Source organism: Puma concolor, chromosome C1 (assembly GCF_028749965.1).
Source record: "Puma concolor isolate L17-30 chromosome C1, mPumCon1.1.hap2, whole genome shotgun sequence".
In the NCBI taxonomy this organism is placed as follows: Eukaryota; Metazoa; Chordata; class Mammalia; order Carnivora; family Felidae; genus Puma; species Puma concolor.
In genome coordinates this window covers 14,427,065-14,442,400 of record NC_141674.1, presented here as the reverse complement: position 1 = coordinate 14,442,400, position 15,336 = coordinate 14,427,065, and the positions used below count along the sequence as shown (strand labels likewise).

At 51.8% G+C, this 15,336-nt stretch overlaps 1 protein-coding gene across 4 annotated transcripts in view; it reads left to right on the top strand.

The window, feature by feature from the left end:
* Nucleotides 1–15,336, top strand: part of TMCO4 (transmembrane and coiled-coil domains 4) — a 95,639-nt gene that overhangs the window by 32,937 nt on the left and 47,366 nt on the right. For all 4 annotated transcript variants that reach the window (XM_025935346.2, XM_086715860.1, XM_086715859.1 and 1 more), the window contains 4 exons: nt 4,324–4,456; nt 10,999–11,096; nt 11,351–11,494; nt 12,286–12,405. In XM_025935346.2, the coding sequence (XP_025791131.1) occupies nt 4,324–4,456; nt 10,999–11,096; nt 11,351–11,494; nt 12,286–12,405 (495 nt within the window). The remainder of the gene's footprint in view (nt 1–4,323; nt 4,457–10,998; nt 11,097–11,350; nt 11,495–12,285; nt 12,406–15,336) is intronic.

The following is a 15,336-nucleotide window of genomic DNA, read 5'->3' as shown; positions in this document are numbered from 1 at the left end:
GTCTTACTAATTGCCGAGCATCGTCCAGGGCACTGGGAGACAAGGAACAAACACAAGGTTTCTGCCCTCGTGGGCCTGACTCTCTGGTGGGGAGAGCCGGACAATAACTCTATCCACGGATTCAACAGTGGTGGGAACCGGGGGTGGGGACAGCATGACCAGAAGTGGGCTGCTGTACTTTAGAGGCTGATGGCTTCTCTAAGGAGGTGATATTTGCAACCCGAGTGATGAGAAGGGACCAGCCTGGCAGAGCTCCGGGAGAGGAGCTTTCGAGTTAGAAAAGCAAGCGCAAAGGCCCTGGGGTGGGAAAGAGGTTGCCTTCCTGTTGGGCCAGATACTGGTGCATGACACAGGAATCAGTGGAAAGTGATGCGGGAGAGGGAGGGTGGCTAGGGGCCAGCTAACGTACAGCCTTGCAGACCAGGGGAGGAAGTGTGGATTTTATTCTGAGTGCACCGGGAGAATTTTTAGTTGGGGAGAGCACAATCTGCTGTATGACTTTGCCCTTCTGGCTGCTGTGTGGCAAGTATAGTGCTGGCAAGAGTGAAAGATGAGTACCTGCGTGACGGCTGGTAGTTGAAGAGGGAAGGCGGTCACAGGGGCAGTGGCAGGCGGCGGTGGTGGGAATCGGGTGCCAGCGTCAGACTCAGGATAGATTGTGGAGGTGCAGCTGATGGCACTGGTGGGACTAGATGTCGGGGTAGGGCAACAAGAAAAACCAGGAACAAGGCCCAGGCATTTGACCTGAGCTCCACAGCAGGATAGTCGGGCCCTTGGGCAGTGAACTCGGGCCACCCGGCAAGTTGGCCGCAGAGACCAGAAAACCCCAGTGTCAAGGTTGCCGGAGGCTCCTGCCTCTCCCCAACTGCCCACCACCTGCCTTGAAAGAACCTCAGCCCCAAATCCTGCAGCCTGGCCCCCAGTGACCCTTACAGGAGGCTGTCGTTCCAGAACCCCATGCCTGAGAATATCTTGGGAGGTTAATCTCCTGTGCATCTGGTAACCTATATTCCAGAAGCTGAATCACTGCTGGCTTAACCAGTGGAGTATGAATTAGCAGGTAATTATGATTGCCACCAATTAATCCCCATGGCCAAGGCTGGCTGAATTTCCACAGCTCGACTATCACCTGGGTACAGTCGTCTTTGATCCTTTGAGAAAGTGAGGAGCTCCTGTGTGAGGCTTTAACTGACCTAGTGATCCCAAGCCACGACGTGTCTGTTCCCCAGCACGTACACAGTTGCTTGTCTAAGGAGGCAGTCCAGGACAGCAGGGCAAAGGCTACTGGATCGTGGCTCGCTCTGAGTGCCCTAGTGCACGGAAGGAGCTGGTCTATTCCACAGAAGCTGAAACTTCAGGACTTTGGGGGGGGGGCTATGTCATGTTGAAGGCTAGCCACTACTACTTTAGTATAATGCGATTGCCCACACTGCGGACACCCAGCGCAGGAGTCTAATTCGGTGACATTCATCAGGGGCTGCTCGTGGACCAGGAGTCCTCTCCTCAAAACTTTGTGAGGTGACTCTCACCACTTCCGTTTTCCACCTGAATGAGGACGTGCTATTTGCCCAGGGTTAGACACACAGAGAGGGTCCCTACCCAGATCTGTCAAGTTACTCATTGAACATTTATTCTTTGTGGCAAGCACTATGCTAAGGACTAAAGATAGAGCAGTGATTACCCTTATAACATGTATATTTCGGGAGGAGAGACAAACAAGTAAATGAATACATGAGACAGTAGGAAGCTCTGTGCGGAACCAAATGCAGGGAAAAGGAATGGAGAGTGCTGGAGGGATGGTCAGGAAGGCCTCTCTGGGCAGGAGGATTTAAACAGAGACCTGAGGGCCGCCCGGGTGGCTCAGTCGGTTAAGCGTCTGACTTCCGCTCAGGTCATGATCTCACGGTTTGTGGGGTCCGAGCCCCGCACTCTGTGCTGACAGCTCAGAGCCTGGAACCTGCTTCAGATTCTCTACCTCTCTACCTTTCTCCAACTCGTGCTCGCTCACTCTCTCTCTCTCTCAAAAATAAACATTAAAAAATAAACAGAAACCTGAATAGGGAGACGCCCCACATGAAGATCTAAGGAATGAGCCTTTTTAGGTAGTGGAAACAGCAAGTGCACAGGCCCTGAAGCAAGAACATTCTAGAAGGCAAGGTCAGGGACTTTGACCAGGGGGTCTCATAGGTCAAGTTAGGGTTTGGATTTGGTTCTGTCATGACCAATTTCTTCATTATCACCAAAGAAAAAAGAAAGCAGAGTGAGACCCCTGACTGGAGTCCCATCTCCAGTCATGGAGTTGTTTCTGGGTTGGAGAAGAATCAAGGAGGGCAAGAGTGGGAGACTGAGGGAGGGAGACCCGAGAGCAGAGTCAGGAGTAACAGCAGCTCTGTGCCTCCGACTCCCGGCCCCCAGGCCAGTGGTCCTCAAATCTGGCTGTGTACCTGCAGGGACAGGCCCCGGGGGCCCGTCCCACCACTATGGAACCAGAATCTCTTGGTGGGGGGGAGTGGCAGTCAGGGGTCCGAGTAACACCCCTCTTGTCCCCACCAGAGTCTGGAGCCAGTTGGGTGAGGCAGAGGGGAGCCCCAGTGTCAGCAGATGACAGGAGACTATGGTGGCAGTTTGGGGACTTGAGGTGCTGACATGCTTCACCCCGAGGCGCCTTGCTGCCCTGCTAAGCTCACCATGTAGGTTCTCTACAGAGAACAGGGACCACCAGACTGTCCTGGTCGAAAAGGCCGCCCTCCCAATGGAATGGGGTGAGGGCGGGGGAGAAGCAGGGAAAGGACACATTAGAGCTGCTTTTGGATAAACTAAGGGTCCCGGGCCCTTGGGCTGTGAGGATGAAGGAGGAGGATGGGTGTATTCCCGGTCTCGTTTGGGTGGCTGAGCCGTGTCACTCTCTGACATGGGGCACCCTCAGGTCCCCACTCTGCACTAACCAGATACTAATGCATTCTTACAAGCTTCTGGGCTATAATAAATAGAGCTTGGACAGACCACCTTTGGTCGCTTAATTTTTCCAATTAGAAAATTAACCCAAGCTCATTATGGATAATTTTGGAAAGATGGGAAAAAAATCCTATTTGGTCTATTTCTCTCCCTTTTTCCTATGCAGTGTTTTTTTTTTCCCCCTTAGTTGGGCCCTGATGCCATATTATCAAGAAATCTCTCCATTTAAAAATTTCTTTCATTACATAAGCATTTTTTCAGATTTACAAACTTCTTAGGAATCTTTTTTTTTTTTTTTTTAATGGCTTATTCTCCACAGGGTGGACATGCTGTGGTTTACCTGTCTAACCCCCTGATGTTAGAAGTCTCCAGATTGTTATCACTCTCACCTTATAAAGTAGGGCCTTCACTTACTGTTTTCTACATCTGGGATTGTTTTCTTAAGATTTAGAGTTTCAGAGGGGCATCTGGGTGGCTCAGCCAGTTGAACGTCTGACTTCGGCCCAGGTCATGATCATGTTCGTGGTTTGAGCCCCGCGTCGGGCTCTGTGCTGACAGCTCAGGGCCTGGAGTCTGCTTCAGATTCTGTGTCTCCCTCTCTCTCTGCCCCTTCCCCCGCTCATGCTCTGTCTCTGTCTCTCTCTATCTCTATCTCTCTCTGTCTCTCTCTCAAAAATAAACACTTAAAAAAAAGATTTAGGGTTTCAGAAATGGAATTCCTGGGCCAATGGGGATGCACACCTCCTCCCCCCCACTTTTTGTTAATTGCGGCAAAATACACGTAACATATACTTCAGTATTTTACCCACTTTTAACTGTACGGTTCAGTAGCATTCCCCAACTTGCCGTGTTGTGCTCCCACCACCGTCCATCCATCTCCAGAGCTCTTTTCATCCTGCAAAACTGAAAGTCTGTCCCCATCATCACTGACTCCCCCTTGTCCCCTCTCCTAGCCCCCGGCCGCCATTCTCCTTTCTGTCTCTACGATTTTGGGGGTGTGCACTGTGCTCAGCTTTTGATCCATATTGTCAAATTGCTGCCCTCGGCGGTTAAAATCAACACACACTCCCAGCAGCAGTGTCCTCGAGCACCTACCTGTTTTCACCACCTTCTTCACAGCTCTGGGGTTGGAAAGAACTCATGTTTGCTCATTCGACTGGTGAAAAAGACCATCTTACTCCCGATCAGTGGTTTTCATTGTTGCACACTATTCGGCCTGGGAGTCTGTCCTGTGGTTTAACGGACCGCTTCCTTGGGGTTGTGCATGTAGGACGTTTCTAGGGTGTGGGTTTTATCCGTTACACCGCTGTTAATGTCGCTGTGCTTAAAGGCCAAACTGATTCTCTGCCCTTGTGTCTCTCTTTCGAGGGTGTTATGATGCACGGGCCCGAGTCCTCATTTGCCACATGACCTCCCTCTTCCGAGTGCCCGTGGGGGAGCTGGATCTCCTTGAAGAGACGTTCCTTGAGAGCCTGAAGGAAACCAAAGAGGAGGAATCTGAGTAAGGGAGCCCTGTGACCCTAGCTCCACTTGCCAGGAATCAGGAACTTGCACTTTTCGGATAACAGAGGTTCCCCTTCTGTCCCCATGACCCCATTAAGAGATGGTCCGTTGAAGTGGAAGGAGCACTGGACCGAGAGTCCCAGTGCAGCCCTGACTTGCTGTGTGGCCTTACCAAGTCACTTCCCCTCTCGGGGGCCCCAGTCCTCAATTGTAGGAAATGGGGATTGAATGGATTATTCCTGAGGCCTGTGAGTCTATAACTTTAACACTGATGGCCCCAATATCCCGCTCCGCCTCAGGCTCTCATGACATCTTGTCCATGGGCCGGAGTGGCCTAGATTAAAATCCTACCTCTGACACCCAGCTGCTTTTTGACCTTGGGCAGGTGCTCCCCCGCCCCGCCCCCAGCGTCTCTAAACCACACTGTTCTTATCTGTAGAATGGGTGTAAGGATAGAGTCTTCCCAGGGTCACTGTGAAAAACGAATGGGATCACGTAGAGGGCTTGGCCTGGGGCTGGCACAGAGCAAGTGCTCAGTAGATATGAGGCCTTCCCTTCCCCCACGGCCGCATATACCTACCAGCTGCAGAGCGACTTTGCTATCTTTGTGTGGTCAGGAGTGTGCAGAGGGAAAGTATCCTGGTGACTTGGCCAGAGCTCAGCTCCTTGTGGAACACCTCACGCAGGATCTGATCCCAGAGCAATAAAGCCAATCCCAGTCACAGCCTAATTGCAGGCTCCTTGAACCAGGCACGTCTTCCAGCGTCCTTTTGGTCTGGGCCACCATGGCTATCTTTGAGCAGCCGGGTTGAGCCAGTTCAACCCCACTGGGAAGTTAGCTTTGAAGCCAGGTTCAGGGCTGGAGCTGCCCTCCTGCCAGGAAGGGGTTGGTTCCTTGAGAAAGGGGGAAACTGGATCTGTTGAAATAACCTGAAAACCGGCTTGTTTTGACTCCCAGAGCTGGGTCAGTAAAGAAACACCCGGAGCCAGGCCAATTCCCATAATCACAAGCACCGCCCAGATTCTTTGGATGTATCGCCCACGCACGCACACACATACACACACATGCACACACACACCTTGAGATGAAGGGAGAGCTATTTGTTTTTGTTAGCTATTTGTTTGGAAATCTTATCATCCGAAAAAACGTATTGTCCAGAGGATTTGTTCTGATAATATTAGTAATGCCAGATCAGGGACCCTGTGAAACAAGTTCTAATATGGCCACTTCTCAGCATGTGACATTGGGGAAATTATTTAACTTCTCTGGGCTTCAGTTTGCTTCTCTGCAAAATGGGGATAATAATAGCACCCTCCTTCTAGGTCTCTCGTAGGGCTCAAATGAGTTCATACAAGTGCTCTGAGCAGGCTTCGCATGGAGTAAACTAGTTGATAAACATCATCATTTGCTATAGTACAGTCATCATTGCTGATATTCCCTTTCCTCAAAAAATACTCCACGTGTGTAATTTTTTTAATTCCAATTTAGGGACCGTAGAGACCTCTCAGGTTCTACCTGTGGGCTCTGGAAGGGTCTGAGACCCAGAGGAAGCTAACAACTGTTGGGCCAGGAGACCTAGTCTCGGCCTAGTCTCAGCGTGATTCTGTTAAGTGTCTGTGTGGCCCTGGGCATGTGGCTTTCCCTCTCTGGTCAACAGCACCAGTTTTTTTTTTCACCTATACAAGTACAGGATCAAATTTTGTGCAGGTTTCTTTTAGCTCCAAGGTTTGCATTTCTGCAAGGTGAGCTTATCACTCGACACCCTGAGGCGATCCTTTGCTACTCTAGTTCAGGTGTAAGGTACCACATTGCTGTTCTCAGGTCCCCGTCTGAGCCCTGAGGCCATCCAGGCTTCCCCCACAGGCTTGGTGACCTCCCTTCTCTGTGCCTCATTTCCTTCACCTCCCACATGGGGGTAATAGCAGTATCCCCGTCATAGGGCTGTTGCAAGGATTAAACGGCTACATATCAAAAACTTGGAACAGTGCCCTAGCACATAGTAGGTGCCAGTAAATGTTGGCTGCTGTGCTGCTGGAGGCTGATACTGATCACATCAGAATGACATGGTCAACATCTAACTTTCACTGAGCCCTTAGTAGATGCGGGACAAGATGGGCACACAAGCCCCTGAGGGTTTCGCAGAAGAAGAAACAGAAGGTCAGAGGGCTGACTGCCTCACCCGAGGTTGCACCACTGGCCAGTGGCGCCCTCAGACTCAACTACCATATCCCTCTGAACGGCCCTTAGTACATCCCTCACCTCATGGTTGACAAGCCCCAGTTCCTTCCTTCCTTCTGAAAAAAAGCAGTAAAGATAATTCTTAATGGGGCTTTCTGAGTGTTTACTAGGAAAGTGTCTCCAGACCTCCCAGAAATATACTCACTGTCTATGAACTGGAGAAGGTGATTAAAAAAGAAAACAAGAAGAAGGTGGTGGTGATGGTGATAAGGGTAAGAACCACCCTGTCATGGGAGAGGAGATAGCCGTGGGCAACATTTATTTGTGGATCCGTGAGACGGGCGGTGTGGGTGTCTCGCCCTTCGCTATGGCTTCAGCCTCTGGCCTGGGAAGGCTCACATGCAACGCCAACTCAAGGTCATTTCTAGCATCCTGAGGCATGAATGTGGCCAGGACCATAGGTAGGATGGCAGAGATTGGCCTGGTATCTAACCCGTAGGCAGTCAGTGATGGGGACAGGGTTCCATTTGGATTTAGTGTTGTGATCTGAATTCCCACTTCCTAATATAGGAAGCATTGTAGACGTAACTCCGAGCCAACATTGTGGTGCTTTAGATGTTGAAATTCACACAATGGAATTAATTGCAGGGGTAAAATGCTGTGATAATTAAGGATGATTGGGAAAGCTATTCATTTTACGTACAAAACAGTTATTAACATTTGAGGACTTAAATAAGGAGATTAGTTCAGGTAAACATTGGAGAGGGAATTAGCTGAATAACTCTGGGGAAAATACTGTATTCTCTTTGATCCAGCAAATTTTTATGAACATTCCAACAATAATACAAAGCTGAATACTAGAGATTAGAGTGTATCATCCATCTAATCTTTGTAAAATTGATTTGATTGTACCAGCACTCATACATTGAAATAAAACAGCTTCAAGAACCACATTTACTTTTTAGTTATTTTATTCCCTTTAGGCTCTGGGTTTCCCCTTCCATAAACTCAGCTAAAAGGGAAGATTATCTAGTATCATGGATGTGCAGATGTCACTGCAGGAACAATGTAGGAGCAGAAATTTATGCAATTTTATAACATTCCAAATTTGTCCGAATATCTCAGAAGTTTTATTATTGATGGTGGTCGGCCTATTCTCTGCCTGAATATTTAGCCAAAATGCCGCGCTGGCTTTGTAGATGTGGGCAGTGATCGGGGGGATAGATACTGCAGCAATATGTTTACGTCCAGTCCTTGTTGGAGTGATTAGGTTCTGCTCGAGAAAGGTGTTTTCTGAGCACCTTCCAGGTCCCAAGCCCTGGACAAGCTGCTGAGGGCAGCGAGCAAGAAAGGTCCTATCTGTGCAATCCTCCAACTCAAGATACAGCGGGTCCCTGGACGGCTTGTTCCAGGTCCAGCTTTCCCACCGTCCTGCCCAGAGCTTCTGGCCCAGGAAGTGGTGTCTTTTTTCCTTTTAACGTTTATTTATTTTTAAGAGAGAGAGAAAGAATATGTGCAAGCAGGAGAGGGGCAGAGAGGGGGGGACAGTGCTGATTGCAGACAGCCCGATGCGGGGTTCGAGCTCACGAACTCATGAACCGTGCGATCATGCCCTGAGCCGAAGTGCCATGCTTAAAGCGACTGAGCCACCCAGGCGCCCCCCTGGGTGCTTTTAACAGCTACCCTGGGGGCTTGTGATGCAGTTGAGACAAAGCCCCACCCTTTGAAAAACAATGGTCTAGAATTCCATGTTGAGGACAGAGGGTTAGGGGCCCCAGAGTCAGGGCTCAGGCAGGCTTCCTGGAGGAGGAATGATGTCATCTTGAATGGTGACTAATGTTTAGCCAGTCAAAGGAAGGTGAGAAGGTGAAACCGTGGAGGCCCCAGGAGCACAGGGACTGAGGCGTAGGCAGTGTGTTTTTGGAGGGCAGAGTGTGAGAAAGTAATGAGCAGTGAAGCTGGAAAGGAGGCAGGGGCCAGGTGTCATGTCGGAAAGGTGACGCTGCCCTCAAGGCAGAGGGAGGACAGAGAGGTGGGGAGGGAGGGAGGCAGACAGTCGGGGTTATACTGTATATATCGCTATGGTGGTGCTGTCCATATCCCCCCATCGCCAGTCCCTAAGGGAGAAAATTGAGGCTCAGAAGCATTGGCTGACCCAGAGAGATCATGGCAGAGCTGGGCTCAAATACCTCTGCCCCAAACTTCCAGACTGTTTCCCAGCCCGAGTTGGTTAAACGAGATGCCGCTGATTCACAGACCCAGCCACTTGTCCCAGTGCGCGATCTTATTGCACGTCCTCAGCAGCTTGCGTTTCACCTCAGACCTTGAACTCTGCCAAAAGCAGCTCATTCCCAGTCTTCCTGTTTGCCTGGAATGGTGCTAGCAATTAAGGGCCAAAGTGTATCTCCAGCCTTGTGTGTGGAATAAGTTGTAGTAATAAAAGGAATGATAATAACAGCAAACATACCGACCCATTACAATATGCCAGCCACTGGATGTGGATGATCTCACTTAACCTCGTGACGCCCCCAGGGATTAAGTGCTATTATTATCCCCACTTGGGTGAGGCAAGTCAGACTGGTGCTTAGTCACACAGTTAGTAAGTGGCTCTCCCATCGGGATGGACTGGGTTTTGCTGCAGTAACAAATGACCGCCCCATCTCAGTGGCTTACAGCAGCAAAGCTGTGGGTCCTGTTTCCCAGTACTTGTCCACTGCACACCCCGGTGGCTTTAGTCCACACTGTCTTGGGCCTGGGGTGACAGAGTGACTTCCATCTGGAACGTTGCTGATTCAGGGCAGAGCAGGATACTCATCTGACTGACTCTTAAAGATTGTGCCACAAGTGATACACCTCCCTCCTGCCTACGTTTCAGTGGCTGAAGTGGGTCACGGGGCCCCTCAGTTCCACAGGGCAAGGATGTCATCTTTCTGCGGGGAGGGCCAGTGCAGGCAGGGAGAATCAAACCTGGTGCTCCAGTACCACACCGCAGAGGTCAGAGTCAAGTTCACAGGGTCGAATTCTGATGTCAGAACCCACACTCTGTGTCGCCACCTTGCCTTCCACTTGGCTAGATGCACACCGTTCACGTCTCATCCCATGTCTGATGGCATGAATTTCAGCCCTGGGAAACCAGCCCTGGGAAACCATTTTTTTTTAATGTTTATTATTTTTGACAGAGAAAGAGAGAGAGAGAGAGAGAGAGAGAGAATGCAAGTGGGGGAGGGGCGGAGAGAGGGGGACAGAGGATCTGAAGCAGCCTCCACACTCACAGCACAGAGCCCAAACTCTATGGGGCTCGAACTCATGAACCGTGAGATCACGTCCTGAGCTGAAGCTGGACGCTCGACCCACGGAGCCACCCAGGCGCCCCGTGCATGGAGACTTTTATCTTCCATGTTTCCGCCTCCCTGTAGTGAAGTAGCTGCAAAAGGCTGTCCTGAACACCCAGGAGGGACGTAGGACAAGAATTTATAGAGGTGAGCTGGCAGGGAACCAGAAGGCATAGCAGATCCTGAGCGCCCAGCTCGGACAATAATAATGATCCTGCTTCCAGGATAAGATAACCCACTTGAAATACAAAGCACAGTGGCCAGCGAGAAGGAATTCCTCAGTAAATATTAACCATTTTCCCTCTTTATCATTATCGTCTGCTATCACACCATACGTTGAGTTGCTGTCCAAACTCCACCGTCAGCTCAGAGTTCGAGCTCGTGAAGACCTCACCGACCTGCCCTTGGTCCCTCGTCCTCCTCCTTCTTGCCCCACAGCAGCGAGGGCTGCTCGCCAGACGCCAGAGCCAGGCTCAGGGACACTCACAGCGGCCATTCTCCCGTTCGCCTGACCCCGTTCACCCCACGTGCCTCCTTTCTGCTCCGCTTGATAGCTTTTAAGTGTCAAGTCTGACTGATTCTAGCTATTGCCCCAAGGCCAAGGTCTCCAACTGGCAGACCTTTCCCGAGGGATCTGGGACCAGATGGTGGGGGGCAGGGAGGGATGGGAAGATGGCGGTGACGGAGTCTGTGATTATATTTGCTACTCATTCTGGGTCCGTCTGTTCAAAGATATTTTTTTTTGTGCTGCTCTTGCTATTATTACTATTTTTTTGTCTTTTTGTTATTCAAATTGCAACCCTGTTAGGATGGATCGGTCGGGTAAGTAGCACGTCCCACTCGCTGGGATTTCCCAGCTGGGTTGTAGAAACTTTCCAGCTTTGTAAAACCATCGATGGGCCCAGGGTGACTTTGGTACCTTGCTCTGCATGGCAGCATCAATCCCAGTCTTGGGGGCTGAGTGGGGCGGGGTGGCCTCACGGGCTCCCAGGCACAGCCAGCCCTAACGACCAACCTCTTTTCCCCCAGAACGGCTGAGGCATCCCGGAAGAAGAAGGAAAACCGGAGGAAATGGAAGCGCTATCTCCTGATAGGCCTGGCAACTGTCGGAGGCGGGACGGTGATCGGTAAGGCCAGCCCAGGCTGAGCCGGTGGCACGTGGGCCAGTGCGGAGCCAGGGACGGTGCCAGGCTCGAAGCTAGAGAGGAGAGCGTAAGGAGGGCAGCTGGGAGGTGGCCCCAGCTCGCACTAGGTGCTCTGTCAGCAGAAAGCACATTCATTAGCGTTAGAAGCATCCATGGAAGGCACTGGGCAGCTGACGGGGGAAGAACCCAGTGGGCCGCATCTTCCCATCTTCACCAACCGTGGATTGTTCTTGCAGGCGTCACCGGGGGTCTGGCTGCCCCTCTTGTTGCCGCTGGCGCTGCGACTATCATCGGCAGTGCCGGGGCAGCGGCTCTGGGCTCAGTGGCTGGCATCGCTGTCCTGACCTCGCTGTTTGGTGCGGCTGGAGCCGGCCTGACAGGTAAGGCTCCAAAGGGGTGGTGGCCTAGAGGGGATTTTCAGCCAGGGGCGCCCGGCTGTTCCAAAACATGCCCAGATTCTCACCCAAGACGGCTCCCCCAGGGACGGAGGAGGATACGGCTTTTCTCACGCTGGGTCCCAGCCCCGCCAGAACCCATAGCAGGCTTCCCACAGACCTGCCCCAGGAGCCTGGCGTGGGTCAGAAAAGAGCTGGATGTGAGCACCTGCCCCTCTACAGATTTTCTGAGGAGGGTCTGATTGGACCTGCTGGTCTCCATCCAGGAAATTTCCAGGCAGGCCACCTCGGAAACACATGGGCTTCTTCATGTTCAGAGGCCACGAGGATACCCTGAAATTACCAGTGTCTCCTGGGTGGGTTTTCCAGATCATATGTGCCAGTAGCCCCCCAGTCACACACAGAGATTCCTGTTCCACTCCTCAGGTGGGGTCCATCCCTCCCCGTGTTGAGAATCCTCATCAGTTTGATCCGGTTTTTTGAGAGGCGTATATTACACCCATGACACGCATGGGCAGGAGAAAACACATAGAACCAACGGAGTCACAATGGGCCAGCGAGTTCCAGCCCCAGCTCTGCCACTAGAGCTGGCCAGCCTTTGGAAGCCTCTGACCCTTGGCTGTAATCAGGGACAATAATGGCACCTACCTTTAACGATTTAAAAAATGAGACATGTTTCCAGGGGCAAGGCAAACAGTTGGCACTCACTGTGAGTTTGAGAGCACAGAGAGCCACTCTCACTAATCCCATCCTCATTTTTGTATCTACGTCTTTAGGATACAAGATGAAGAAGCGTGTCGGGGCCATTGAAGAGTTCACATTTCTGCCTCTGACAGAAGGCAGGCAGCTGCATATCACCATCGCCATCACAGGGTGGCTGGCATCTGGCAAATACCGTGAGGACCGGGGCCAAAGCAAAGAAGGATGAGGGTGGGGGAGTGGAGCGGGGAGAGGTGGGTGTTGAATGACTCTGACTGCTGCTGTGGGCCAGACCCCGGCCTAGGCTCTTGCCTGTGGATGTCTCTAGAGGGTGGGGAGGGGAGCCTCATTTTGCAGAGGAGGAAACCGAGGTTCAAGGAGGTGAGATGACTTCATCCCGTGTCCATCCACCCATTCATCTATCCACCAATCTATCCACACTCCATTTTTCCACCGGCCTACCCACCCATCCATCTATCCATCTGTCAACCGTCCATCTACTTACCCACATCCATCCATCGTCCACACACCCACCCATCCATCAGCCTTCCATCCACCTACCCAACAATCCACCTACTCAACCATCTCTACCCTTCCATCCACCCATCTACTCATCCACTGATGCATCCACACACCCATCCGTCCATCATCCATCTAGTTATCTGTCCATTCATCCACCCACCCATTTATCTAGCCACCCATCCATTGTCCATCCATCATCCATCCACCCTTCCGTCCATGTATCCATCCACCTACCCATCCAGCCACTCACCTATCCACTCATTCATCTCTCCACCCGCTCATCCATGTATCCACCCATCTATACATCTATCCATGCATTTATCTATTATCTACCCATCCAACTGTCTATCAGTTCATCCAGCCAACCACCCATTCATTCATCCATCCATCCATCTATCCACCCATCCACCCAACCATCCATCTACCCATCCATCCATTCACCCACCCATTCACCTATTAATTCCTCCATTGAGCAATATTTATAGAGTATCTTCATACCACCTGCCAGACACTGAGCCAGGCCCTAGGAATTCAGTGGTGAGCGGCACAGTCATGGCCTCTGCTCTCGTGGAACTTACGGTCCCGGGTGGAAGAAAGACCACTGAGCAGTAATTACAGGGAAGTTCTATGGATGGCACAATAGAGGAAATCAGGAGTGTTTCTGGGGAATGAGGGAAAGGATCCTGGAGAAAGTGACTTTGGGCTAAGGACTGGGAGTTAACTGGGTAAGAAGGAGCAGGAAGTATACACTAAAGGGGCAGCAGGTACAAAGGACCACGGGATGGCTGGAACAGGGAGCTAGAAGACAGGAGTGTGGGCAGGGTCAGATAGTGCTGGAGCATGTGAGGTATGGCAAGGAGTTTGTATTTATCCTCAGAGCAAGTGGGAAAGAGCAAAGGATCGAAGCATATGGCTTCAAGTAGAAAGGACTTTTAAGTAGGTGCGAGATCAGTACATCTTGACTGCGTGACTTCAAGCAAGTTACTTACCCTCTCTGGGCCTCAGCTGCTTCATTTGTGAAGTAGAACAAATTATCTCTGCCTTTCAAGACACTTACAAAGTTTAAATTAAACAGAGCACATGGAAGGCACCTGGTTTCTCATTGACTTTCCGCAAACATTAGTTCCCTCTGCTGCTCTAATCTGAATCTGTGTTTTGGGGGAGAGGCCAACCGGGGTGGCATCGAGGACTAACACCATAGTCCACCCACTGCCTGGCTCTCTGTTGCAAGTGCCCAGTGTGAGGCTCCGTAAACAGTTCATCACAGAGAGAGAGGGAGCAGGGTGGGCCAGGGAATCTGGAACATTCCAGCCAGACCCATGCTGACAGCCTCCTGAGTTTCCAAATCTCTGGGCTCTGAGGCTGGAAGCCACAGTCCTTCTACGTGACGCAGAAGAAAGCGAGTGAGAAAATGCCCCATCTCTGTGTGGCGGCCTTCCCAGGTGCCAGTCTCATTGGTATATGATCGCCAGGCCCCATCCGCACACAGCGGGCCTCTGGTGTCAGCTGAGCACTTCGCCCGTGCCTACCCTGAGTCAGACGTTTTACCCTCTCAATGGGAACTTGTATGCGTTACCTCCCGAGAGCCTGACATCCACCCTCTGAGGTGGGGGCCTTTCCTGTCCTGATCTGGCAGGAGGGCAAAACCCAGGGCGGTCACGTGAGCTCAGGGGCGTGGCTAATGCAGGATTCAAACCCGTGTCTCCTGACCCACCCTTTCGTTGGATAGGATTATATGCAATAATGACCACCGCTTTGTAGGGAACAGGAACTAACCCAGGCACTAAGCCAAGCGTGTTGCCTGCCTCACTCTCTTGGTCTCTCACTGCAAGCCGGGGAGGTGGGCATCAATGTCACCCCCATTTTATAGATGAGGAAACTGACACTCATAAGGGCTGCTCAGGGTCCACTTGGGCAGCCAGGGACTGGGGCAGGACTCACCACTCTTCTTTCCGTCTGGCCCCACACCCCGTGTTCTGGGCTGTGGGGCGATACAGTGCTTTACATGTATCGAATGCTATTCATGCAACATCTCACGTGAGCCCCACGACACTCGGAAGTCAGAAGGTATCATCCATTCTTACAGATGTGGAAGCCGAGGCCCACAAGGGTGGCCTGGCTAGCTGCGAGCCAAGCGACCAGGAAGCTACTGAGCCGGGTGCGAGCCCAGGCCGGTGACCCGGCATGGCCTACCTTCCTCCCCCTCACTCTCCCCACCGCCCCCCCTCCCCCGCCCCTGCTCTCCACCCTGAGCTGCTGCAGAGCCATGGCAGGGTCCCCGCAGAGCAGGGAGCAGCTCCAGGGTGGTCCTCGTGTCTGCATGGCGCCCTTAGGTAGGGATGACACCTCTGAGTCGGGCAGGTAGCGGACGTCCAGAACCCGAAGCCTCCGGGAAGCTGATGGTGCACATTCATTCATCGTCGTGTTTTCATGAGTTTTACCCTGTGCCACATCACTGGGCTTTGAGAATCTGGTCCTTGGCAAACAGGCTGTGGGAGACGTGCTTCACACAGACAGTCGCAAAAGTAAGCGTGTGACTGCAGGCCGTATGAGAACTTACGGCGGAAAGGCATTTGCTCCGCCAGAGGGGCCACGCAGCCTCCCTG